The following is a 27431-nucleotide window of genomic DNA, read 5'->3' as shown; positions in this document are numbered from 1 at the left end:
GTTTGTGAAGCAGTGGCAGAGGGAATATGGTAGTGCATGAAAGTAATAAAAGCTCTTCATCTTCAGAAGGTTGATATTCCCTTGCACAGAGCAGTTTCAAAAGGTAGATATGTTCCATTTAATAATAATAATAATAATAACAATAACAACAACAATAAACCTTCGCAGTAAGCAAACCACTTTTAATGCAAAATTACAAAACAAAACCCTTCTCAGTGGATAAAATAAAACCAAATTTCAGCAGATAAATACTCACAACAACTGTAGCGAGAAAAGTCCTTCAAATAGGCCTTTGGGAAGTTCTGTGATTTTGTTTCCATAGAGAACACTGTAACAAATAATTCAAAAGGTGATTGATTGGAAGTTGAACAACAATGTACTCATCTAGAATTTCTTTAAAATTGTATTCCCCTTGACAAAAGCACATCAAAGGCTCCAGTGCTGGAATATTGAATTATATTTTAGATAGCATTAGAATACCTGCCAGCTCTTTCAAATCAGTAGATTTTAAATGGCAATGGGTTGCATGCAGTCTGCCTGGTTACACTGGTGCAATATGACTTCCGTTTCCCCCCTTCCCAATGTGCTCTGGAGGGTCCCCCCAACCCTCCCAAACTGATTTTGAGGTTGCACAGGGAGCTAGAGGGGACAGTAAAGGAAGAGGAAGATCTGTTGCATGAACAACGCTACAATAGCTGCCAGCTGTTTAAAATCAGTAGCTTTCAACTGTTCAATTTGATTTGATTTTGATTTAATTTAATAATTTGTATTCCCCTTTTCCAACAGCAAATGTTGAGTTCAAAGCAGTTCATAATAATCACAACAGCATTAAAAAAAACCCAAATACTGCACTCATTATAATATTAAACACAGCAGCATTTAAATAAAGCAAACCACAGCAATAAATTCATCAAAACAATGCCAACCCCATCGTCCAGCCCTGACACTGGGAACTAGCTCCAAGGGCCTTCTGGCGGTTCCTTTATTGTGAGAAGTGAGGTTACAAGGAACCAGGCAGAGGGCCTTCTCGGTAGTGGCGCCCGCCCTGTGGAACGCCCTTCCATCAGATGTCAAGGAAATAAACAACTATCTGGCAGCCCTGCATAGGGATGTTTTTAAAGTTTGATGTTTTGCTGTGGTTTTATAAATTGTTGGAAGCCGCCCAGAATGGCTGGAGCAACCCAGACAGATGGGGATCATATAAGTAATAAATTATTATTATATTATGAATTCAGACTGCAAGCATATTGGTAGCCAGTGAAGATCCTTTCAAACCACTTGTACAGTTCCTGTAGGTTCTTAGCACAGCAGCCTAGCTACAACGCTATGCACTAGCAGCAGCTTCTCCATCATCTTCAAGGGCAGTCCCAGAGAGAGCAGAGTACAATAATCCAGTGGGGAGGTTATCCAACCATGTCTTAACTGTGGCCAGAAACAACTGCAGCTGGCAAGCCAAACAATGGTGCCAAAAGTACACACCTGTTTTCAAGAGGAATGCAATCCTGTTTAGAGTCTAATTCCTGGACACAATAATAATGTTTTCTCCCATCACTGCAATTCGGGGGATTTTGCCATTCTTTTGAAAGACAGTGGTGATACTTACAGTGAATTTAGTGAGCGTAGACCCTGAAATGCATCTGGTGCAGCCTCTGAGATCTGATTGTTGCTCAGATCACTGAAATGAGAAACAAGATTGCTGTCACGTGTTATGATCCGTGAAAGGGACAAACAGCTATTCATTTCAATTCCGTAAGGCGCAGTTAACAAATTTAATCTGAAAACACTTTTTGCGATTAACTTTTAAATGTTTTTTTTATAAAAAAAAACAACACCACAAATTCAGTTCCCATCATCCAGAAATAATGGCTTAAATCAGGGATGGGAACCTGTGGCTCTAACTCTCATCAGCCTTGGCCGGAATCATCAATATTCAACCAGAAATGGTGGAAGTTGTAGTCCAGAAAATCCTGAAAATCCCTCATCCCTCACTTTAATTCTGGCAATAACCTGAAGCTTTAATGCATTTTGCATATTTGGGGAGGGGGCACTGAATATTATGCTGTCATTCCGTTGCCATGCTCTGCTTCAAAAATTATTCTGTTAACGGCAAGCACAATTTATATATTCATGTCAATTTGTATTAATAAATTGGCATAAGAGTCAGTTATTAGCATGACAAAGGAGCTACCTAGAACCAACAATCAAGACACAGCCATATCAACCAATCTGTCAGCTGTCAGACATTTTTAAGCACCCATGCACTGACAGAAGGTATTTTGTATGAACCATGACCTGTTTTTCATCCAAATGTTTTTATGTAAGTTTAAAAATATTCCTCACTTACATTCTTCTAAGTTTTTTATATGGTGAGAAAGCTCCAGGGGGGATGACCTTGATTGAATTTTGTTCCAACCGCCTAGCAAAGAAAAACAACAAAGAATGCTATTGAAGACCCTAAAAATAACACAAGAGGGCAATCTAAAATATGTATAATTTATGTTGGTATCAATGAGAAGGAATGCATTTTCAAAACATAGGTCATATTTTTTTCTACTATAGTGAAAGATAATGCCATGGGAATCAAGGGTCAGCAACTGTTTTCATTTTTTTTAAAAAAAAATTAAGAAACCCACCTTCTATCACTTTGACATGCAGGGTAGTGACAATTTAAATTAAGCACTAATCTAATTTTACATGTGCTGCATATCTGAAATATTTTATGTTATATCCAGTAGAAGGAATCTAAAGAGCTTACAGTTGCTTACCATGGGGATTCAGTTTTTCATAGAAGACTGGAGTAAAAGGTTCAAGCAAGAAGCAAGTTAAACACTCTTTAAAAAGTCATCATTTTCCAACTAACATTTCTTAAATTCCTTATGTGCACTAAACCTATATTTATGAATAATGAAATTTGAAACAAAACAAACTTTTCCTACCAAACAAATAATAGGATTGCAATTTCTTTTTTATGAAATTTGAAACAAAACTAAAACTTTTCCTACCAAACAAATAATAGGATTGCAATTTCTTGCCGGAAGAAATATCAACAACCTCAGATATGCAGATGACACAACCTTGATGGCAGAAAGTGAGGAGGAATTAAAGAACCTTTTAATGAGGATTTTGAATTTTGGTGCTGGAGGAGACTCTTGAGAGTCCCATAGACTGCAAAAAGATCAAACCTATCCATTCTGAAGGAAATCAGCCCCGAGTGCTCACTGGAAGGACAGATCCTGAAGCTGAGGTTCCAATACATGAGGCCACCTCATGAGAAGAGAAGACTCCCTGGAAAAGACCCTGATGTTGGGACAGATGGAGGGCACAAGGAGAAGGGGACGACAGAGGACGAGATGGTTGGACAGTGTTCTTGAAGCTACAAACATGAGTTTGACCAAACTGCAGGAGGCAGTGGAAGACAGAAGTGCCTGGAGTGCTATGGTCCATGGGGCCACGAAGAGTCGGACACGACTAAACGACTAAACAACAACAAGGGCAGAGGAAGTCCCGAAAAGACCGGAGGGGCAATGGTCTATGCTGCTCCGTCTCCCTGCCTAATAGCTGATGTGTAGGGTAGCGCAGCAGCCACTTTCCAGCGCATTCCCCAGCATCCTGCCAGCCCCAGAGCGTCAATGTTGGCTGTGGATAAAAAATTTTTATATGGATTGAAGAGATAGCAGCAGAGAGGGCGTTTAAAGGGTGCTCCCCCACTTTATGTGATTTCACTTATTCACACAGGGGTCTGGAATGTAACTCCTGCGTAAGTGGGGAATCTTTCCATCCAGCTGGCAGTCCCAATGTTCAGATGTCATGAACAAAGCAATGGGAGCAAGCCAAAAGGAGCTCCATTGAGTCTCGGCTGCTGCCCCTCTCACATAGCTGAGAGGAGAAGATTAAGCTTTTGCTTCGGTGGGGCTGAAAAAAAAAAGCTTTTGCTTAATCGCCCAAAATATAGAGATTTATTGATTGAAGAAGGAGACCAATTTAAGTTAAAGACACATGAGGAGTTGAAATGTAAATTAGACGATTGGCTCCAATATCACCAGATAAATGAAGTCTTCAAAATGGATAGATTACTTGGTTTTCAAACAGAGAGGTCAAAGTTGGAAACAGAATTGTTAGAACCTAAGACGAAAATACTTTCCAGAATGTATAAACTGTTGCTTGAGTGGCATACGAAAGATGAACAAACAAAGAATGTCATGATTTTGTGGGCAAAGGATGTTGGTCATAATATTATGATTGAGGATTGGGAAAAATTGTGGCACGAGAATATTAAGTTTACTGCGTGTAGTTTATTAAAGGAAAACTTAATGAAGATGATGTATAGATGGTATCTTACACCAGTAAAATTAGCAAAGATATACCACAACCATGATAATAAATGTTGGAGATGTAAGAAAGAAGTAGGCTCATTTTACCACATGTGGTGGACGTGTCCACTAGTGAATGACTTCTGGAATAAGATTTATAATGAACTCAAGAAAGTGTTGAAAAACACATTTGTTAAGAAACCAGAAGCATTTCTAGTGGACATTGTAGGGAAGGAGATTCCAAAGAAGAACGTATCTTTTTTTATGTATGCTACGACAGCAGCTAGACTTTTGATTGCCAAGAACTGGAAACTACAAACACTACCAACGATCGACGATTGGCAGATGAAGATGATGGAGTTTATGGAATTAGCTGAGATGACCGGAAGAATCCGCAACCAGGGAGAGGAAGCAATGGAAGAAGAATGGAAAGATTTAAAACTGTATTTAAAAAAATATGCTAAAGTAATATATTAGATCAGAAATTAAGTTGTAAATAAACTGTAGAATTTAGGAATATGTGATATGAAAGGAAGAAAATAAGGTTAAGTAAGGTGATTAAAATGATTTAGAATTTGCTAACTATAAATGTGTTAAAGAACCACAGGGAGGGAAACCCGAGGAGGTCCCATTATACCATGTGAATCGATATAAGAATCGTTGTTTTAATGTTTTTATTGTTATTTGTTCTTTTTTCCTTTCTTTTTGTCTTTTTTCCTTTTTTCTTGTTCTATTTCTTTATATATTGTTGTTATTTTTGTGAAAATTCTAATAAAAATATTATTTAAAAAAAGCTTTTGCTTAATCACCTTTTGCCTAGGCTAACAAACTGTGCTTAACATTGACATTGATTTGGTTGAAACAAGCTCAATCTTGGAACAATTGCAAACGAGCAATAGATAACATTGATCACAGTTCCCTGGTTCAGATGAAATGACAAACTGTGTTTAAGCAATAGCTTTCAAACTTTTCCTCCTGGCTGTGCGGGACAAGGTGGGGGTCACTCTGGTTCAGTGAGATGGTGCTAAGCTATGGTTTAGCATAACACCTGAACACAATAACTATCTCCCACACAGGGGTAAGTACACACTGTGGGGCAGAGACAAAGGCATCTAGGTGGCAGCACTCTCCTTCATGGCTGCTCTTTGCCTGATCTTGCTAAGTTAAGATGCCTACAATAGTTTCTCATCCCACACCCAACACTCCTACTTTAAACCCTTTTGAATTTAATTAAGTTAGAATACTTTCCCTGATGCAAAATATCATAGATTCCTAGATGAGATGCAGAATGGTCTAACTGCAAAATTGGAGCCCCACTTTAAGAACAAGGCAAACGTTCTTGTTCAGATGGAATCAATCTATTGAACAACAGAACTGACTGATGGACAGTTCCTAAGGTAACATCTAGCTACATAGCCAAGAATGTCCATCACCAGAGATGAGGGTGCATAATTCTTTGGAAAAGTTGGCTTTAGTTAATGGAGAACTGGTTCTTTCTTGAAAGAGCCTGGATTCTTCTAACAACCAAGGAGTTTATTCCAAAAAAATATTAAGATAATAGTAGAAAAAGGTTTAGATACATTAGAAGCAGTAAACTAGCTAAGAAGACATTGGACCTTTGGGTGACATGGGAGTCAAAAGTGAACTAAATATGGGAAAGGAGATTGCAGATGAGCTGAATTAATTTATCACCTTTCCTCACTGAGGAAGCTGTAGATTGCTGAGCTTGAACTTTCTCAGGAAAGGTGGAAGTTACGAGGCGAGCAATGAGGTCACCAAATTTGCTGATGACACCAAATTATTGAAAAGAACAAAAAGGTGATTGCAAGGACTTCCAAAAGGATCTCTCCAAACTAGGGCAGCGGCCATTCAAATGGAAAATGAAATTCAGTGCAAGCAAGTGCAAAGATGCACGCTGTAGCAAAATGTTCTTTAACTTCATATATACATGTGGTCTGAACTGGTGATGGCTGACTAGAGATCTTGGAGTCAAAGTGTACAGCTGAATAAAAATGTTGACCCAGTGTGCGGTGGCAGATGTGGAAAAAGCAACTTCCGTATTAGGAATCTTTAGAAAAGGGATTGATAAGTGTCATTATCATAAAGCCTTTATGCAAATCTATGATCATAGAATTATAGAGTTGGAAGAGACCACAAGGGCCATCCAGTCCAACCCCCTGCCAAGCAGGACACCTGAACACTGTGAAGTTCAAAGGAAAAGGTTCAGAAAAGGAAACCGAAATGATGGTTGGGTTTTCCTTTATGATGGAAAGTTACAAAATTCTGGGCTTTTTAAGTTTGAAAATTTTGCTCGTATATGAACATGACAGGTGCAGAAAACAATGCATTGTGTAGAGCGAATGGGGTTAGAGAGATGTTTTTCTCCCTCTCAAAATTCTAGAACCATAGGGCATCCAATGAAGATGTAGGTTGGGAGATTCAAAACATTCAAATAGGAAGGACTTGACTCTGTGCAAAGTTAAACTACAGAATTAGCTACAAAATGCAGTGAGGATTATGCAGATTAACTGCGGGTCGGAGTAAATCCAGGGCTGATGCAAGACATGTTGGCACCTGAGGCAAACCACAAAGAGGGTGAGTGAAGATCTACACCAGAAACAAGGGGGTAATGAAGATCTACATTGGGAACAAGTGTGGTTGGAGACCAGCAGAGCCTCATACATGCCAAGAGGCTGGTGGATTCAGCCTCCAAAGACTGCACCACACTGGCGGCAACAGCACAACAGCAGCTGATGCATTCCTTGGAGGCCAGATCTGCTGCCCCTATGGATTCCTCCATCCAAGGCATTTGTATCACCTTGCCTCACGGGTGAGTCGGCCATGATGGCTATATTCCAGAGAATGCTGAAGACCCACAACCTTACCCTGGCTTTTGACACTTGAGATGAATATTTTAGTGACTGCTAGCTGTTTTAGACTGCTGTTAGTGTTGTGTTCTAACGTTGCAACCCATCCTGGGACCTTATGCTGAAGGGTAGGTAATAAATAAATAAAGAACAAAATTGAATAATATGCCTCCGAATACCAGTTGCTAGGGATCATCAGCAGGAAAATGCTATTGTGTTCATCTCCCGCTTTGGGGCTTCGCATAGGCATTTGGAAATCCATGGAAGGAACAGCATGCCAGACTAGAAGTGATCCAGCAGAGATTCTTCTTATACTCTCATGAAATGTTTGTTTTTAATTTTATGAAAGCTGCCTTGAGCTGTGTAACGCTGCATAAAAATGTTTTACATTAAAATATCTTAACAATTGTCTACGCTTATAGGGGGCATTATTATTATTATTACAGTATATATGTGAAATCCTGTTCTGTTTAAAAGGCCCAAGTGTTACAAAATCAAATCAAATGAAAACCAGTGCAAAAGTAAAACCGCGTAATCCAAAGGTAAGAGAAATGTAACTTAAAATAACCAGCAACAGCAATACAAACAATAAACCAGCTAGATAACCCAATGGAAAAGGTTTAACAGACAAGCTTTAACTGGCAAAAAGACAAGGATTTTGTAAGGTGGTCTTTCCTAGGCAGGGAATCCCAAAGAGTTAAATCGCGCTTCCCCAAGTTGATGCCTTCTGGCTGTTGTGGGACTATGACTCTCTTCACCTGCATCAACATGGCCAATGGTCAGAGGTGATTGGAGTTGTAATGGACCACGGAGAGTAGTATGTTGGCTGTTCTGGACACACAAACCAGCCCACTCAGACTTGAGTAAAAGAGCAGAAGCAGTACCTCAAATTCTTAATCCCAAAGCAATATGGTTTGTCAGTAGTAAAACTGACTGTACCAATCTGGTACCAAAGTCAAATGTAACCCAATAAAGTGATTCAGAAAAATTACTGGGTGGAAGGTATTATGCACAACAGAATTTTCAAGTATTCCCCCCCCCCTTCATTGAGAACTTTCCTTTCTCGATAAAATAATATAGCTGCACATCTGTCAAGGCAAGGTACAAAACCCAATAAAACAATGTTTGATCATGCGCTTCAAAGTGAATGTGGATACTACCTAGTTACAGGTATCCACAGCACCTTGCTGCATTGTTATGCACTGAAGAAACAAGGAACGCTGGACTTCCTCTCTTTGGCAACTAACTCTCCCCCACCCTCAAAAAAATATTTAAAACCAAAAATGCTGGATTCATGGGCAGGGGACTCTGTGAGAAAAGTCAGGTTTTTCTTAGCTAATCCCTGGCTAATGGCACACTCTGATTCAGGTTTTAAATACAACAGGAACCTCCACTCCTACACCGGGGAATACAAGACACCCCACTCAAGCAAGCAAGGAAGGAAGGAAGGAAGGAAGGGGGAACCCGTTCTACAAACATGACTCCTGCACATCCCATCCACTTCCATGGGAAAAAACTATGTTGGGCAAATATTCTACCTACACTCAACAGACACCTGCAGTCTCTCTCTCTCTCTCGCAGAGTAACACTGTATTCTGGGGAGAATAGCAATAGCCCACGAACCCTTAAATGAAGGTAATTTCCCAACATGCACAGGGTGAAGGCAATGGAGATCACAGCCACCATTCTTGGGAAACACCAAGTACTCCACTCCTGTTGTTGCTATTGCTGGAAAGAAAAGGGAGTTGGGGGTAGAGCCAGCACCAGAGCCAAGGCAAGGAGCCTGCCATAAAACAGCTGGAGAAACAGATCCAGTACAACTTCCTACATGGTATGGTTACAATACGTTACATATCTGTGACCTACGCTTAAGAATTACCAGTAGATGTTGCCTCTGCTGACCTTGGAAAGACCTAGATACCCCTCCCAGAGGAGGATGTTCCCTTCTCCCAGTGCAATGCAGAGCATAAGTATGTGAATGTTGCACCCAATAGTTGCCATGGATGTTGTCAGAGTGTTTGCCAGTATTTCTATGTCTTGTTTTTACTAGTTGTCCTGCTCTCGCTGAGCTCCTGGGTAAACGGGAGTTGGTTATTGATTTGGGTTTTTTTGTTCTTGTCTTCATCACATATTTGGTGTTTTTATAGGGTAGTTTTATGTTGTGAACCGCCCTGAGATCTGTGGATGGAAGGCAGTATACAGACTTAACAAATAACAACAGCAACATGGGCAAAAACCAGAGCGGTATCCAGAGATGGTGCAGGACAAGGGTTTAAGTGAGCCAAGTTGACGACAAAGGGGTCAGCTGAAAGGCAAAGTCAGAGCAGTCCAAGGTTGGGGTCCATCAGCCATGTGGCAAAAGAGGGCAAAAGCAAGGGGCAGGTCCAGGGAAGTCTATGGGGTCCAGGGAAGTCTATGGGGTCAGCTATGGGGTAGGCAGGAGCTCAGAGAGCAAAGAGACAGCAGGGCTGGTACATATATGTTGTTCTAGTACTTTTCCAGCCCAACACTGGGGTTTTTGAACTGGAACTGCTGTAACCACACCCCAAGCTCAGCTATTTTCTTAGAGAGGGGCGGCTTTCTTCCAAAGAGACCTTTATTCCCAATAAGTTATTGCAGGCTCGCCACCAGATGACCTGGTTTCCCATCTAGCATTTGAAATGACCTCAGGCTTGGGACCTGTTTGCCTCAATGTCAGCAGCCAAACACACCCTGGATGTGGACGCCCTGCTCCAGGGTCTTGTTGCAGGATCTTGGCTGCTCACTTCCTATGGAACCTGACCCTGGGTTTGGCTTAAGGCTGGGGCCTCCTGGTCATTCTCTGATGCAGACTCCAGCTGAGGGGCGACACTAGTATACTCTTGGTTTCTACTGTGCTACTGGAAGTGCAGTCAAACTCAATTACATTGCACTGAAGTAGCTTTGCCTTTTATATTCACAAGAAGAAATCAGACTTCCTTAACACAGAAAACAAATATAAGCAATATAATCACAGGTGGTGATTATATATAGCAATAAAAATGCCACACATCTTAGCATATTTCCCATCTGCTGTTACCGTAAAGGCAAAAAACAGATGTCAGCAAACGAAATTGATTTTAGCAAAGGAAATCACTGTAGCTCCTGAATCTAAAACGTTATGACAGATACTGACACAATTTCTTACTATGCCTAATGACTGTCTTTTGACAAAGGAAGAGATCTCATGTTCTTTGTATGCTTTCCGAAGCCTTCAGGCTATTGTAGAAATCTATACCTCCACTTACACAAATCTACTCCAAAGCATTTGCATCAACTAAATATTGCTTACGATGTTACTTGTAAAATAATATCATGCATTTTCTACTTACATCCTCAAAGTGCAGTTCGTAACTGCTGTTCTATATACTTGCCCCTTGACTGTTAAACAAGCCTGTCTGACAGTCTACTCAATATCTATGTTAGTGAACCTTTAAACATTGTCCTACAGCTTGACTAGTATTTAATATCTACACAAATTGTTCCATCAAGCAGTACCTCAAGGGACTGGTTGTTAATGACAAAAATGCCTCCAGTTGCATTTTATCAGCAAAAGCGATGAACACTGTCATCATGGAGTAACTCAACAATAAATCATCTGCATTCAGAAGAAAGTTTTGCTGTATCCTGGAAGGTGCAGCTCATTTTCTGCCGTGTAGGCAGTGGATTTCTGTGATGTCTTTCACTACTTGCTTTTGGATAACATGTGTCAGAAACCATAAAGAAAGGGCAGGCTGCACCCAGAAGTGACTGAACTGAACTGAGAAACCATTTAGAAATCAATGAGGAAAAAGGGTGGCATAGGAAAATTTAGTAAGGGAACACCTTAGGAAGAAATGAAGGCCATTCTCTGTTGCCACTGACCATAGTAAAACTTCTAAGCAGTTTACAAGAAGTATTAAAATTATAAATAAAAACAATTAACAACTATCAAAAACATTTAAAGGTAATGAAGATTAACAGTAAACCAAATCAAAACACCTCAACATATACGTGTCTAGATAGGCTCACCTAAACAAATGAGTTTTAAACAGGCACTAAAAAGTGTTTGCTAAAGTCGCTTGCCTGATGTCAATAAGCAGGGAGTTCCAAAGTTTAAGTGTTGCCTACACTACATCAGCACCCTCTCTTGGGCAGCTGACGAAAAAGACAACATTCAAAATACAATATATATATATATATATATATATATATATATATATATATATATATAGTAATTAAAATAAACAATAAGAAATAAGAAAAACCATAAGTAGTTCACAGCTCAGATTAAAACCACACTAAGCCACAACTGCCCAAGATTAGTTCAAAGCATAATGAAAAATTATGGGTGAAGGAAAAAAACATCACCTGGCACCAGAAAGACCACAAGAGAAGGCCTCAGGCTTTCCCATTGCCAGAATACTTCATTCAAAGTAGCCCTTACTTTGGAAACCCCCTCATCTATTTGGTGGGTAGGCTGAGAAGAAAGGTCCCCAAGGAAGATCTGGATAGGAATTTGTTGGGAATAGCATAAGCTAACCTGGTCCCAAGGGATTTAAGGCTGTAAAATGCACACTTTAAATTGGGCCAAAAACCAGAAGATCAAACCTATCCATTCTTAAGGAAATCAGCCCTGAGTGCTCACTGGAAGGACAGATCCTGAAGCTGAGGCTCCAATACTTTAGCCACCTCATGAGAAGAGAAGAATCTCTAGAAAAGATCCTGAGGGCACAAGGAGAAGGGGACGACAGAGGACGAGATGGTTGGACAGTGTTCTCGAAGCCACCAACATGAGTCTGACCAAACTGCAGGAGGCAGTGGAAGACAGGAGTGCCTGGCGTGCTCTGGTCCATGGGTCACAAAGAGTCCGACACGACTAAACAACAACATAGTCAACTGTTTTATGGCTGGGGCCATAAGGACAAAGGTTTCCAAGCATTCATTTTCAGCACATAATTCTGAGCTTACGGAGCACCCAAGGTGGCTGGCGTCAGACGGGAAAAAGCTTCTAAATATTTCACATATATTTATTTAAAATCATAGCCCTTCTCATGATTTCTGGGTGGACTGAAAGTCAAAAACATTCACACAAACATATCCATTTGAATCCATTTTTTTAAATAAAAAATGTAGTCTGTGCTGCTATATTTAGCCCACAAAAACTAATTCAAAATTATGTGAAATATCCATTCAGCAAATGATGCTATTATGAAGTTATATTTCAGTAAGCCCCATTTTAGCACAGTACGAGCTTGTGATAAACAATTAAAAAGCAAAACAAGAAACGAATTAAATTAGTAAAAGTAAGAGAGGAAATCATGTTACATACATTTCTGTGATGGTTTCTGGCAGATTAGTTGGGATTTCCAAAAGGCCCTTCCCTCGGCAGTCCACAATGTTGTTACTACAGGTACATGCAGAAGGACAGTGCAAGACGCTGCAGGAGGGAGCCATAAAAGACTGATGACCTGGAAACAGTAACAGATTGCTACTTCTAAAACTGCAAGAATGCTATTAATGAAACACCCTCACTACACAAGGCAGCGAAAAGCAACGCTTTTTCAAACCCTCCCCCAATCTGCTCCAGAATACAGATTCCAAAACTGCCTTAAAACGAAATATGTGGAAGTAGATGTTGGAAAACTTTCACATATTGTATGGCGGAAACTCAAGGGTGTACCCACATTCCCATTGCCCGGTGCCTAGAAAGCAGACTGAAGTGCCAACTTGAAGGAAATATTGGGGGTTCCCAGGTAAGCCCCTCCCTGCACAACCATTTGAATGGCAATACGCATCAACCTGGGGGGGGGGGAGAGCCATCAAATATTTTATTTGAGGGGCCAAAGGGACCTCAGCTGCTAGGAACTACCGTATTTTTCGCTCCATAAGACGCACCTGACCGTAAGAGGCACTTAGTTAAGCCCTGTTTTTTGGGGGATCAGCTCACAGTTGTGCAGCTTCTTTTGCAAAGAGGACAAGCCCCATTTTTAAAGGATCAGCTCAAAGTTGTTTACTTTGCAAAGGGAAAAAATCCTGTTCAACTCACAGTTTTGCAGCTTCTGATAATCTAATCAGCCAGATAATCCAATCAGCCAGCCACATGTTGCTGGGGAAACAAACAGCCTCCCTCTGCAGAACATTCAACAATGGAGGCCTGGGCAAGGGGGCTGGCTGGAAGGGAACTAGTCCCTTATATCCCTCCCCGATCTCTTGCAATCAGCTGCTGAGCGGCTTCCTCTTTCCCTCTTGTTAGCCTTTAGCTCTCTCTTTTTTTTAAAGCATGATCTGCTTTTCGCCCCTGGGCAATTCGGCTCCAGGGACCACGCATTCGCCCCATAAGACGCACAGACATTTATAGAGTGAAAAATACGGTAGCTCCCATGCTAGAGAGGATGGGTCTCAGCAGCTTTCCACTTGCCCTTCTCCTTTCACAGGGGAAACCTGCTCTAAATCGCCATCCACAGAAAACCCAATTGCCATTTGCTCCGACTGAGCACTAAAGAGCAGTTTTCCCCTGGAGGAAAAGCAGCAGGATGAGAGGAAATGTGGATAAGCCCAGAGATTCCACCATATCAACGACTTCAGTAATAACATATAGCTTTCATAGGGAACCTCCTTCAGCCTTTTATGCTGACCAAATAATTTATAATTGCCAATGTGCAGTCTTTAACTTACCAACACTGATTAACACATATGTATATATTTGGCAGTCAGTTCATTCTTCAGTAGCGCAAACAAGCAAAAATAAGTAAATAATTTGCTCCCTTGATTTAAAGCATTTACTGCTTGGTGAACGGCAGGGGTGACTTCTGTGGACTTTAGTCTGAATGGACCCTCTGAGGTTGTTGGGTTTTTTTTTACTTTTTGCGTTTGGGGTTATTGGGCAAAAAAGCTTTTGGCATCACAGAATCACAGCAGGGGACTAACAGCAGTAAATGAAGTATTAAAAAAAAGTAAAGACATATCACAGCAAATGATGGCAGCAGTTAGTAAAAAAAATAAAAAACAGAGGGCACAGAAAAGCTTTTAGCACAATTGTGTCACAGTGGGAGACCCACATGAGTAGTATTTTTAAAGACTTTTTTTTAATGGGTGGAAATCTCTTGGGGACCAATTCAGGTGAGCTACTCCTCCTTCACAGAACGAAGATGACCACCTGTTGCCACTTTCAAGAATACTGAATTATCTCATTCTTTTTAAATACTACTTGAGAAAATTTCACTGCTGAAAACCCCTCTTTTCAGTGAGTAAAAGAGAAAATGGGCAGGTAAAGTACAACCACTGTATACACATTTATAGAGGAAACGTGATGAAGCAATGCTGACTAATGATTTAATCTGCCATTAAAAGATTGGTTTTATTTAAATGAACTTGCCTTCTTCCTCATCTAGGGGGTATGAACGGAGGAAAAATAGAGACAAATGTTAGTGGTATATCATTAGTTATTTTAATATGTCATTACAAGCAATCGAAAAAGCCACAGACATGGTAAAATGCACAGAATGAATTCCGTTTTCCAAACCCTTGGGTTTTCAATTCAAAACAGGTTTTAAGGCTGTAAAAAATGAAAGAGCATGAACGAGAAGTACACTTCAAATATGATACTTATTTTATGTTAAAAACCCATCTGGATTTAATATCCTGGGCCCACACTTTTCACCCACCCTCATAGCTATGACACTAAATGTGTAACCTGAGACAGGTTGAATCTAATCATAGCAAAGGTGAAGTTATTTCGTGAGTGATTCCCATAGGGCTCGGAAGAAGCCGGCTTCAACCCATCCCACACCTATGCACATGCAGGGTGCAACTGCTTGATAGGGGAAACATTTAGCCTTTTTCTACCTCCAATAACTTGAGGGACGCGGGTGGCGCTGTGGTCTAAACCACTGAGCCTTGGGCTTGCTGATCAAAAGGTCAGAGGTTTGAATCCCTGCGACGGGGTGAGCTCTCGTTGTTCGGTCCCAGCTCCTGCCAACCTAGCAGTTCGTAAGCACACCCAAAAGTGCAAGTAGATGAATAGGTGTTGGTGTTCCGTTGCGCCAGATGCGGCTTAGTCATGCTGGCCACATGACCCGGAAAAACTGTCTGTGGACAGACAAACGCCAGCTCCCTCGGCCTGTAAAGCAAGATGAGCGCCATAACCCCAGAGTCGTTTGTGACTGGACTTAACTGACAGGGGTCCCTTTACCTTTTACCCCCAGTAAAGGAAAAAAGGTAAAGGACCCCTGGACAGTTAAGTCCAGTCAAAGGCGACTATAGGGTTGTGCCACTCATCTTCTTTTCAGGCCAAGGGAGCTGGCATTTGCCCACAGACAGCTTTCCAGGTCATGTGGCCACCATGAATAAGCCACTTCTGGTGCAACGGAACACCATATAGGGAACGGAAACACCGTTTACCTTCCTGCTACAGCGGTACCTATTTATCTACATGCACTGGCACTATTTCAAACTGCTAGGTTGGCAGAAGCTGGGACAGAGCAACAGGAGCTCACCCCGTTGTGTGGATTCGAACCACCGACCTTCCAATCAGCAAGTCCAAGAGGCTCAGTGCTTTATACCACAGTGCCACCCGCGTCCCCCTACCTCTAGTATCCCCAGCTAGCCCTCCCTCTTTTCCAGTACAAGGTGATCATGGTTCTGGAGAGTGTGACATCTGCTTCAGGCATATGGGGATGACTAGATGAGGATACAGTTGGTACATGCATGCCTCCCAGGCTCCCACCTTTGAGCTGCACTGCCTGCATCTATATAGCTAAGGGGAGGGGTTGAGACAGATGCAGCCTGGCTATAAGTAGATTGAACATACTATGTTTTGTGCACTGTTAGTGAAGCTTGTGTTACCCCTGCCTTCTTTCGGGCTGCTTTGCCATGCATGACACATTAAGGTACTTTTGTAATAACATTGAGAGTCTTACCACTGCAGACGTATTCCCGTTTTTGAACCTCAGCTACATTGTGACCCCTCAAGTGTGAGGGGCCCATGCACTGAGTGTATAGTCCAACCCGAGGTCGCTGGCGTAGCCAATCGGAGAGCCAGGCTAGATGGCAATCACAGTAAAGGTTGTTGGAGTGTAGTCGGCTGGATGAAACACAGCAAAATAAAACCAAAAAGTACATAAAGGCAATATAGTCTGGTAAGTACAAAGCAAACAATGAAACATGATTAAAGTCTACAGTTGCAACGTTACACGCTTAGTCTAGGAGACCTGTTTATGGTGCATTCATGCCGATCTCCCCCCCACAAGTTTCCAGAGAGGTTATAATGTGTTAACTGCTTGCTGAGCATTCACTTCTGATTGGCTTATTTATATGAGGTTATTAGGGGCTGCTGCCCCTGCTTGAGTTGCTCAGTAACCACACCTGCTACCAAACTCCCACTCCTCCACAGCTCCTTCAATGCCCCCATCCCCACCTATGCACCATTCCTACTTTGCTGCCAATCTTCATCCCCCAGTTTTTGCCCCAAGCTGCCCCTTTCTCCACAGTTGCTAAAAACTCTCCCTGCCCCATCTTCTCATGATTATGACATCATTAATCTATTGTCCCCACTACTACTAATAAGAAGGACGCGGGTGGTGCTGTGGTCTAAACCACGGAGTCTAGGGCTTGCCAATCGGAAGGTCCGAATTCCCGCGACGGGGTGAGCTCCCATTGCTCGGTCCCTGCTCCTGCCAACCTAGAAGTTCGAAAGCACGTCAAAGTGCAAGTAGATAAATAGGTACCACTCTGGCAGGAAAGTAAATGGCATTTCCATGTGCTGCTCTGGTTCGCCAGAAGCAGCTTAGTCATGCTGGCCACATGACCCGGAAGCTGTACGCCGGCTCCCTCGGCTAGTAAAGCGATGAGCACCGCAACCCCAGAGTCGTCCGCAACTAGACCCAACAGTCAGGGGTCACTTTACCCTTTACCTTTACTACTAATAAGACCGTTGCTCTTGAGCTGACATTTAACTCTCTTTCCTCGCTCCCTTGACAGTGGCTACATACATAGCTCAGTTGATAAGAGCATGGGACTCTTAACCTCAGGGTCACTGAGTTCAGGTCCCATGTTGGGCAAAGGATTCCTAAAGAGAGTTGGATTAGATGCCCCTCGTGGTCCATTCCAACTTGACAATGATAGGTCTGCTGTCACCTTTGAGGCCTTGCTCTTTACCACTCTGGGGGAATGAAAGATGGGAACTCTGTACGGGGTTCTCACTGCCTCTCATGCCTTTCTTGACAGATGTCAACATTTCTGTGCCTGCAAAATCTGACTGAGACACAGTAAGCCTCCCACCAGATGTCAAAGAGAAAAACATCTGCCAGACTTTTGGAAGACACCTGAAGGCAGCCCTGCTTAGGGAAGCTTTTAATGTTTAACAGACCATTGTATTTTAATATTTTGTTGGAAGCCACCCAGAGTGGCTGGGGAATAAATAATAAGTTGTTGTTGTTGTTGTTGTTGTTGTTGTTGTTGTTGTTGTTGTTGTTGTTAAGAATGTTGTAGCCTTTAGGTCTGTGGAAGATTGGAGGGAGGCACTGAGAAACTTTTCTCTATGGATCCTAGGAATATGTGGGTAGCTTGTGGGTAGGAGAAGTGTGGGTAAATGGCATCCAAGTTTATTAGACTGAGAAATGTAGATACCCTGGAGCAAGAATAATGTGATGTATATATCTGGGGTGTTCCTTATATTACCAGAACACCAACAAATATCCCCACTACCTCCCTCTCTAGCAGATCCGTCTCCCTGTAGCTCAGAGCAATCCTTTTATACTGATCTCAAACCTTGGGTCTTTCCTGTACTGTAAGACTACCTATTGATTAGGGAACTGATGTTCCATGCTAAAACCTGAGATTTGAGAACCATCTCTAATGAACATTTTGAGGTATTATTAGCCACCAGCATAACTACTTGCAGAAATCCTTTCATTAGCACATTTTCTGCTGAATCGTCTCTTCCATCTCTTTTGGTTTAATTACAGTAGAGGGGATTAGGTGCACTGACACCTAGAGGCCCATGCTTAAAACAATGCTTAATATTAAGATACCAAACCCTTAAGTGTTTTCATCTTGGCATGTTGGCTATATTTAGGGAAATGAAGTATTGGATTGTGAAGTAGATCATAGCAGCAGTGCAGTTCATTAAAGGCTGGAGGGAGTAAAAGGAGCCAGGGAAGGATTTGAGCATTTCAGCTGTGGGTGAAAAGATGTTGCTTTGATAGCAGGGTTAAGATTGATAGCATAAGGTTAAGGTTGTCTGGTAAAAAAAAAAAAGAGGACGGGGCTCTTGAACTGTTAAGAGTTGTTTGTTTGTTTATTTATTCCTAGGGTTGGTGACTGGGTGTGGCAACCAGGACCATATAACACTGGTCTTAAAGGATCTACACTGGCTCCCAGTACGTTTCTGAGCACAATTTAAAGTGTTGGTGCTGGCGTTTAAGGACCTAAACAGCTTTTGCCCTGCATACCTAAAGGAGCATCTCTACCCCCATCATTCAGCCTGGACGGTGAGATCCGGCTCCAAGGGCCATCTGGCAGTTCTTCTCATATGTTACAATTGAATGTGGCATTGTATTTTTAGTAGTGGTGTTTTGCCCGTTTTATTTTTCTACTTTCATATTTATTTTTATTTGCTATACCCATCATTTTTATTGTATTACGAAGGAGGAGGAAGAGGAGGTTACAGGAAACCAGGCAGAGTGCCTTGTAGTCAAGCCCACCCTGTGGAATGCCCTCCCATCAGATGTCAAGTAAATAAACAACCATCTGTCTTTTAAAAGACACCTGAAGGCAGCCCTGCTTAGGGAAGTTTTTACTCTTTGATGTCTTACTGTGTTTTAATGGGACTGCGCTGGTCGCAGTCGAAGCACTTGCGGTTGGGTGGGAGCACTGGGAGGCTGCTCATCTCCCATGGCTTCGAAGGTGGCAGCAGCCGGGTGTGTGTTCGCGCGGAGGTATAGAGGCTGCTCCCCGGGCTCTCTCACGCTGCCCGGGGAATGAGGAGGGAGGCCGGGACCCGTTCTGCTCTGAGACGCTCGTGAGGGAAGCGTGAGGGGGACGAGGCTTGGGCCTGCGCCTCTGGCGCGCGCTACCCCAACTCACGGACCAAGGGAAGGGAGGGGGGAAAGGGAAGGAGCGGGAGAGGAGCGGCGTCAGCTCTCGCCGAGGAGGCCGGGGCGGCTGAATGACGAGCCGAAGAGGAACCTACGCAGCACCTTTTCTCTGTCGGGGGGGGGGGAGACGCGATCACAAACATACAGAGAGAGACAGACGTGCACACAGGGGGAGAGAGAGAAAAAGACGCATGGGGAGAGAAAGAGACAGAGAGAGATACGTGCACACACACACACACAGAAAGAGAGACGGACACGCACACACAGAGAGAGTGCGGTGCTGCTTCGCACTTTGTCAGCGCTGCAGCCGCCGCCGCTTCCGAGCGCCAACCCGACCTGGCAGGTCCTGCTGGCTTGTGCCCTCGGTGCTCCGTGCGGTACTGCTGCACGCTTTATCGGCGCTGCTGCAGCAGCAGCCGCTTCCGGGCACTGACCGAACCCGGCAGGCTTCCTCCTCCTGTTGCGGCCAGCGTCGCGGAATTATGGCTTATTTTCGGGTATGTCTTACATTTCTCAAATGATTAAAAACCCTGCCATGCCTTACTTTATGACTACGTATTAAAAAAGGGGAAACACGGTACTACAACCCTGAGGAGGCAAAAGCTTCTCAAATTCTGGGCCACGCTTTGTGCAGCTTGTTTTTCCATATAGGGAAGAGAACGTTTCATCACATGCTTGAACTGTGGTGCCACGAGGAAGATAAACATCTGGGGCTCAGTCCTGATTTAAATGCATATGAGAATGAGCTTCATGCAGTTTTACTTATCTACTGTTGATAACATATCAAACACTGGTGTGTGTGTGTGTTTTTAAAAAATCAGCACTAATTAGAATTTGTTCAATTATTTTTCTTAATAGCCTTATGCATATTTTACATGTAAGATCAATCCTTAAATATGGGATTCTCGAAGCAACTGCTGCCACAACCTTAATTATTGCACTATTGGAACATGTATTATATATATATATATATATATATATATATATATATATATATATATATATATATATATCTGGGAGAGCCATTCTAATTGAATTAGGCCTCCTAGCATTACAGCAATAAAACCTTAAAGATTTCACATTTATCATATCTGACAGCCAATCACAGATTCTACTGTGGTCTTAAGTGAAACCTGACCAGTTCCTCAAAACACCTCTCAGGTTTTGTTCCAGAGAAGCTATTTTTAAATACGTTTTGACTATTTAAAATTTCAATCTAGCACACCTTCAAATGTTTTCTTCACACTGATGTGCAAGTCACAAGGAAACAGATGAAGAAGTTGTGCTCTCTGAAAATTCTATTGGTCTGAGAGTCTTAAATAGTTATACGTTAGTCAATAATCAGCCTTTTCAAAACACAAGACGGATATGACACATATGGGTCCAAAAAATTAAAAGCAAGTTTTGAGGCATGGTCATGCCCTGCATTTCTGATCTTTTATGGGGTGTGATCTGACATCCACCTGCTCAACTTTCAAATATTATCAAGCCTTTCTTGAAAGCACATTTTGCTGCAATTGCCCTCTTATTTACAAACTGCACCAGTCTGTATACAACCCTACACTACAGCAAAGGCGCAAAGGCTTGTTTGCACAAAGGGAAGTATTCAGGCAAGTGAGTCACACCTTCAGGGTAGTACTAAATGGTCAAACCTCTAAAATATAGTTCCTAACACTGGTTATTGCGAAAAACTATTCATAGGAATTACATTTTATCACATTTTAAGTAAAACATGTTAACTACTTACAAGGTTCTGAGTTTAGGCATATGGTTGAAACTTGCCACTGAGAGTCGTGTGATGTTGTTATTGTTGAGAGTGCTGTAAAACATTAAGGACAGGTACACATTTTTTCACATGACACAACAGTTCTATGAATATTTGAAGAAACATCTGAAACAGACTGACTTGACCCTAGAGGTGCACTCCACTGTCTCTTGAGACGAGGTGGATGGCAGCAAATATATGCTTAAAAAATATAGTGGTGGTCAGAAGTCTCACTGCTGCATTTTGAACTGACTATTGTTTCCAGCATGGGGACCCAGATGGCGCTGTGGGTTAAACCACTGAGCCTAGGGCTTGCTGATCAGAAGGTTGGTGGTTCGAATCCCTGTGACGGGGTGAGCTCCCGTTGCTCGGTCCCAGCTCCTGCCAACCTAGCAGTTCGAAAGCACCTCAAAATGCAAGTAGATAAATAGGAACCGCTACAGCGGGAAGGTAAACGGTGTTTCCGTGTGCCACTCTGGTTCGCCAGAAGTGGCTTTGTCATGCTGGCCACATGACCTGGAAGCTATACGCCGGCTCCCTCGGCCAATAATGCGAGATGAGCGCACAACCCCAGAATCGGTCACGACTGGACCTAATGGTCAGGGGTCCCTTTACCTTTACTGTTTCCAGCAGTCTTCAAAGGCAGCCTTGCATATATTACAGTAGTTCAATCAAGGTACAGTATACTAAGACATTAGCCACCACTGTCAAGTCTCTAATTTTCTTAAACTTTAATGGAAGTTAAATTATATTTTTGACATTCAACACTAAGTACATCTCCATTATTGTATCAACAGGTGCTAAAGAGACTTCGCCTATGCATGCCAACACTAACTTTAAACAGACATGGAAATATGTTTAGGATCAGGATGAAAACTCTGGTCATGAAAAACTTCTCATAGCTGATGCTATTTTGAGATGGAAATGCTCATCAGATATAAAAAAGGAAAACTGAAATTTGTACTTTATACAATATTAGCACTAAGCAAACTTATTTGAAAGCAAGCCCTAGGCTCAGTGGTTTAACCCACAGCGCCACCCACATCCCATGTGGCAGGTATATGTGTCCTAAACCTAAAATAATGCATTTCACTTTCAATATATATATAGCTTTTCAGATCACGGCGAAGGAAGCTGTAATCTGAAAAGCTTCTTATTTATTTATAATACTGTAAAATGGCAGTCGTGAACGGAGGCCGGGGCAGAAAGATGGTTACCCCAAAGGTGAGGCGAATCAAAATAGAGCAATATATCCATTATATGAACTATGTGATACTAACACTGCATTTCCGAAGCATGGATTTTAAGGAAAGATGTTGACAAGACAACTGACGGCACCTTCAGGGAGAGTAATATGGTTTTCTTAGGTTAAAGATGCAATACGGTTTGGATCTAAGGGACCTGGTCCTGCCATGTAGCAGCATGCAATGACCTGCTTCTGGAAGTAAAGTCAGGAAGTGGAGTCAGAATAGTGCAGTTTTGATCCTAGGGTGGGGTGTTTGTTTGTTTGTTTGTAAGGGAAAGGGAAAGACACTTAGGCTCAACTTCCGGTAGAGAGAGGTATTGGGCTGACACTCTCTTCCTGCAAGTAAGAAATGTCTTTGGATCCAACCCTAAGCAACTGAAAAATGAAATTAATAACAATAATACTAAATAATAATTTCCAAAGTATGTACATTACTTTTGCTAAAAATACAGTGGTACCTCTACTTACGAATATCTCTACTTACGAATGTTTCTACTTACGAATGGAGCTCCGTCCGCCATCTTGGATGTGGTTTAGATAGGATTTTTTCTACTTACGAATTTTTAGATAGGGTTGCTTCGACTTATGAATTTTTTCTCCCAATGCATTCCTACGGGATTCGACTTACAATTTTTTTCGACTTACGAATGTGTGTTCGGAACGCATTGAATTCGTAAGTAGAGGTACCACTGTAGTAGTAGTAGTAGTAGTAGTAGTAGTAGTAATAGTAATAATAATGGCAGCTTTACATGCTCTTGAAAGTGTCAGAATTGTTTACATTTTTTTATGGAAAGCCAAGTAAGGCCTGAGCATGTTCAGTGGATAAGGAATGCAGACTGACTGTTGTAGGGGACAGAAAACTGTAAGTAGGGAAGGAGGAAATTAAACTGAGTATCTGGGAAGAAGACATAGCTGACCAGTATCAATCTACTCTGAAGTGTTCTGCTGCAGGTTCTACTTGCAATATTAATAACACCAAAACAGAACACCTGCAATCTTAAGCCAATAACATGGAAAGTGTTTTTGTCAGCTAATATCAAATGCCCGTGAACATGGCTTCAGTGAAAGATGACAGGGTTTATGCCATTGTCAAGACTTTTGTGAAACAACACTTGTCATTATAAGGGTGTGGAGAACTGCTTCAAAATATTGAGTTTGCACATATCAGTGTCACCAGTTTAATGAGAGCTGCCCTGCAAGTCTGTGAAAACCCAAACTTTTATTATTTCATTACTGTGTACAAAAAATAAATAAATGCACTCTTAGTAAAAAGGAACAAAGTGTTCCTGACATGCTCAAGAATCATTTAATAGCTCCATGGATGGAACAGAGTTCTGATGTAGCTTTCAAGTAATTTTGGTGCTGACTGTTCTACAAACTGTTGGTACAGTATGCTGGATGCTATCCTGTATCTGCTAAAATCTTTCTAGCTCCTATGTGCACCCTGAGTAATGCAACAAACCCCATATGAAGCCAATAAGCCAATAACTATATATGTACTCTGAAAAAGCATGCAAATTTGCCACCAAAACAGGTGTGCACTTGTAAGAGCTACAGGGATTTGTGTTTCAAACTAGTCTTGTTGAAGTCTATGGTTCTCTCCAGAACAAGAAGTTAGTTCATGGGTCCATGGACTAGCTGTCAGAACACATGACATCAATGGCCTATGACATTTCACAGTAAACTGTTTTCAATGGATAATGTTCATCTCCACCTCCAACCTCCCGACTTCACAAAATGTTCCTGCAATCTGTTTATGTTTTCTTCTTTCCTGGGTTCAAGTAACCCCACAGTTATCAGTGCAGAAAGATGCCCCCCTTTTATTGGAATTCAGCTGCTGAATTTGACCACATTGTGACAGTTCCCAGAGCCATTGTTTTCCTCTGACATTTCCATACTATTTGACCGATCCCCATTCACACACACAACACCAGCAGCAGGGGTAAATTAAAAACAGGAGGATGTGATTTCAAAACCACAATAGCAGGCACAGGAGGAATTCACTGGCAGAAGTACTACCTAAAACCCTTCCAAGTGTTCTTTTTGAATTGTCTAAATTTCAATTTGGCTGTTTTAATAAGACATAAACTGCATTGCCATTCACAGGAAGCATTCCCTCTGTCCTCACATCTTTTTGTTGTTATTAGAAATATACCAAGTCTACGGTTAAAACTTTGAGGAAAAGCTGTCAGTAAGGCATATATATCGCACAAGCCTGCTACACATACACACATATATAAAATGCATTCCATGAACTTTGCTCTATTAAAAGCAACAATATGATCAGTCAAATAGAAAACATAAGTGGCTAACTTCAAGCTGTTAACAGATTTAGGAATTTGATCCTTTACTTCTGCTCATCCTGCAAACACATTATTAAACGTCAATATATGCAATTTCAAAAGTAACAGAATATTAGAACGTGGTTTTTTGAAAATGAATTTTCTTAATTGTTCTTTGCTATATAGATAGCCATGCCCAGCTACATGCCTAGCTGTTCCTATAACGATGTGCGCATTTAGGCTCATTACCTTCTTATGGGATGCCACACTGTTTTATGGTGAACTGGTTCAGGAACAAACAGAGCTTTTGCCATAAATGGGCATGAGTATGGATAGTGTCCAATCTCTTAGATATACATGATGCACTAACTTAACAGAGTACTGTGAAAGCACATTGGGAAGGCCTGGCCTGACTTTCATTGCATAAGATTTTACATGGGACAGGTTCCATAGCTTACTATGAGATTAAAGTTTTATATGAACAGTGGAAAGCGTAATACACTAGTTCATCCAGGCTTGGTAAGAGATCATTGGAAATTCTTTGGCAGATGATAAAATAATGTAGACCATGTATGAATGGCATACGACCCATCTGAAAACTTAAATAATCCAAATGTTTTTACATTAAAAAGTGTTTTCACTTCACAATATTTTTTGCTCTATGTTGTCATACCTCATCTTGAATAAAATGCAAGGACTGGTACTATTGTTTTTAAATTCAAACTAGCGTCAACTGTGATTTACTATTATAGCTGGGCAGAAGGGACTAGCTCTGAATTTGCCAAATAATGATAATATTTATTGCTCTCCGTCTGGGCTTCTGGGTTCCTTTTATTTAAAAATAAAATAAAAAATCTGAAAATGACTTTCTGATTTTGAAATCGACTAACAAGAATCTCCTTTAGAACTAATTTAGCATTGTACCTTCTGGTTGTTTTTAAAATGATTAAATCAAAACAACGAATGGCACATTTGCATAGAGCACTGTATACGGACAGGGAAAATAAGTTATTTAAAATGTGTTGCCAATGAACACGCAATACTGACTGACAGCATATTTCACGATTATGTGCCATTTGTGTTTTTTTAAAATAGACATTTTATTCATTACATTTACTGTCTTATTTCAGAGGCAGTAAGTTTTTTCTTTAATCATCATTAATGTAATTTTGATTACAGTTAAAATGCAGGAAGAAGGAAAGTGTTAGGTTACTAGGCTGTACTCACTTTGAGTTAAATGAACATAAGCAATACATCACTGGTATGAGAATTCAAAAGGTCCTACCTTGCCTACCTGCTTATTTCTACAAAACTCCTATTGACTTCTGTGAAGCTATTCCACAGTGAACAGCTTGCAGGCAGCAGGTCAGGAACAAAAATCAATTGTAAGAAAAACTGAGTATGGAAAGCCACAAGCTCTTGAAAACATCCACACGCCCATCTCCTAGAAAATTTGCTTTGTGAAAGCTGCTAATGTGTATTCAAGGCTTTGGAATGTGTTCATTACACAAAGATTATGATCGAAAAGAGGGGCATAATTGTGTGGATCTGAACAATGGAAAATGAGCTTACAAGAATACATTGAATCATAAAACCCTTTCTTTATTTCCGTAAGGAAGTTACTTTGCCCTTACAAGGTTGTATCTGACAAATGTGATGATTTTGTAAAAAGAAAGAAAGAAAGAGGGGATTATCTCAACTCTTTCCATGTGCTTACAATATCTTATCAAGCAATATTATTCTAATCGAAAGGGGTTTATTCTAATACATCATTTCATTCAAACGTTTTGACACCAGATGAGCTTCTGCATTTGGACTTCTCTGTTTTAAAAAAAGTAAGAGAGACAAGCAGTTTACTTACAGCACTTCCAGATCACGGAGAGCCCTAAACGCCCCATCTTCAATGCAGCTGATCTGGTTGTAATCCAGTTGCCTGTTAAATAGATTAGGAGGCGATATGTGAAAGAGATGAAGGCTGGCAGCATTGTGGATAAGAAAGCCTCCTTAAGAGATAAGGCTTGAAAGGTAGGCCACACTAACTGAGACGCACTCCCCCAAATACACTCATCTGCTTAAGAATGTCACACACCATTCTGGTCTCCTCGCTGCCACTGGAGTGTCTTTTTGTTCAGAACTGTGCGTGCAGAAACACGGCAGCCTTGGGAAAGCTCCAGTAAATAATAACTGCACCTTGTATTAAATGCCAAAGGAACGCAATTTCATTACATCAAGAAAAGCTATCCATTAAAAGCTCTCAGCGTCATCTCGCTGAAACAATTTCATTAAGGTAAAGGGGCTGTAAATCACTTAATGTCACACGCATCCCCTCAGTGACCTAACAGAATCCATTTATCAGAGAAGCCCCAGCTGCATGTTAATTTCACTATCCTTGGCGGGCAGGAGAGACCACCCTTAGTTCCGTAAAGGCAGCTCCCCTTCCAGAATTCCACATCCTTAGGCATACATATGATGCTCATAGCATTTCCCCAGTTCCCTTCTGAATAAAACCAATTCATATTCTAGTTCGTGAAAACAATCCTTAGTGTAATGAATCCTTAGTGTATGACTCCTACAGTTTATATTCTTCATGAAGCTATGTAGATAAGATGCAATAAAGGAGCACAGAAATTCTAGGCATAAAAATCACCGGGGCTGCCCATACATTATTAATCTTGAAGTATTGAGGTATGAAAAATTTAGACTCAGTTTTTCTGAAGATTATTACCTTCCCTGGTTCAGAGCATTACTATATTGGCAACTGCCTCATTCGGGGTGTGGTATGGAATGGCGGATCGAAACATTTTCATACAAAGAGCAAAAACAAAATCTCTGGTTGAAATAACCCAAAGCACCATTTCTATAAACA

General features: G+C 41.3%; 1 protein-coding gene across 6 annotated transcripts in view; it reads right to left on the bottom strand.

The window, feature by feature from the left end:
• The window catches only part of SLIT2 (slit guidance ligand 2), a 210504-nt gene that overhangs the window by 54722 nt on the left and 128351 nt on the right, over window positions 1-27431 (bottom strand). For all 6 annotated transcript variants that reach the window (XM_088658345.1, XM_088658336.1, XM_088658343.1 and 3 more), the window contains exons 6-12: window positions 26427-26498; window positions 21020-21091; window positions 16096-16259; window positions 12507-12645; window positions 2345-2416; window positions 1604-1675; window positions 257-328 (exon numbers count right to left, since the gene is read on the bottom strand). In XM_088658345.1, the coding sequence (XP_088514471.1) occupies window positions 257-328; window positions 1604-1675; window positions 2345-2416; window positions 12507-12645; window positions 16096-16259; window positions 21020-21091; window positions 26427-26498 (663 nt within the window). The remainder of the gene's footprint in view (window positions 1-256; window positions 329-1603; window positions 1676-2344; window positions 2417-12506; window positions 12646-16095; window positions 16260-21019; window positions 21092-26426; window positions 26499-27431) is intronic.

This window comes from Zootoca vivipara, chromosome Z1 (assembly GCF_965207765.1).
Source record: "Zootoca vivipara chromosome Z1, rZooViv2.hap1.1, whole genome shotgun sequence".
Classification (NCBI taxonomy): Eukaryota; Metazoa; Chordata; class Lepidosauria; order Squamata; family Lacertidae; genus Zootoca; species Zootoca vivipara.
The sequence above is the reverse complement of the archived record's forward strand: the minus strand, read 5'-3'. Positions and strand labels throughout refer to the sequence as shown.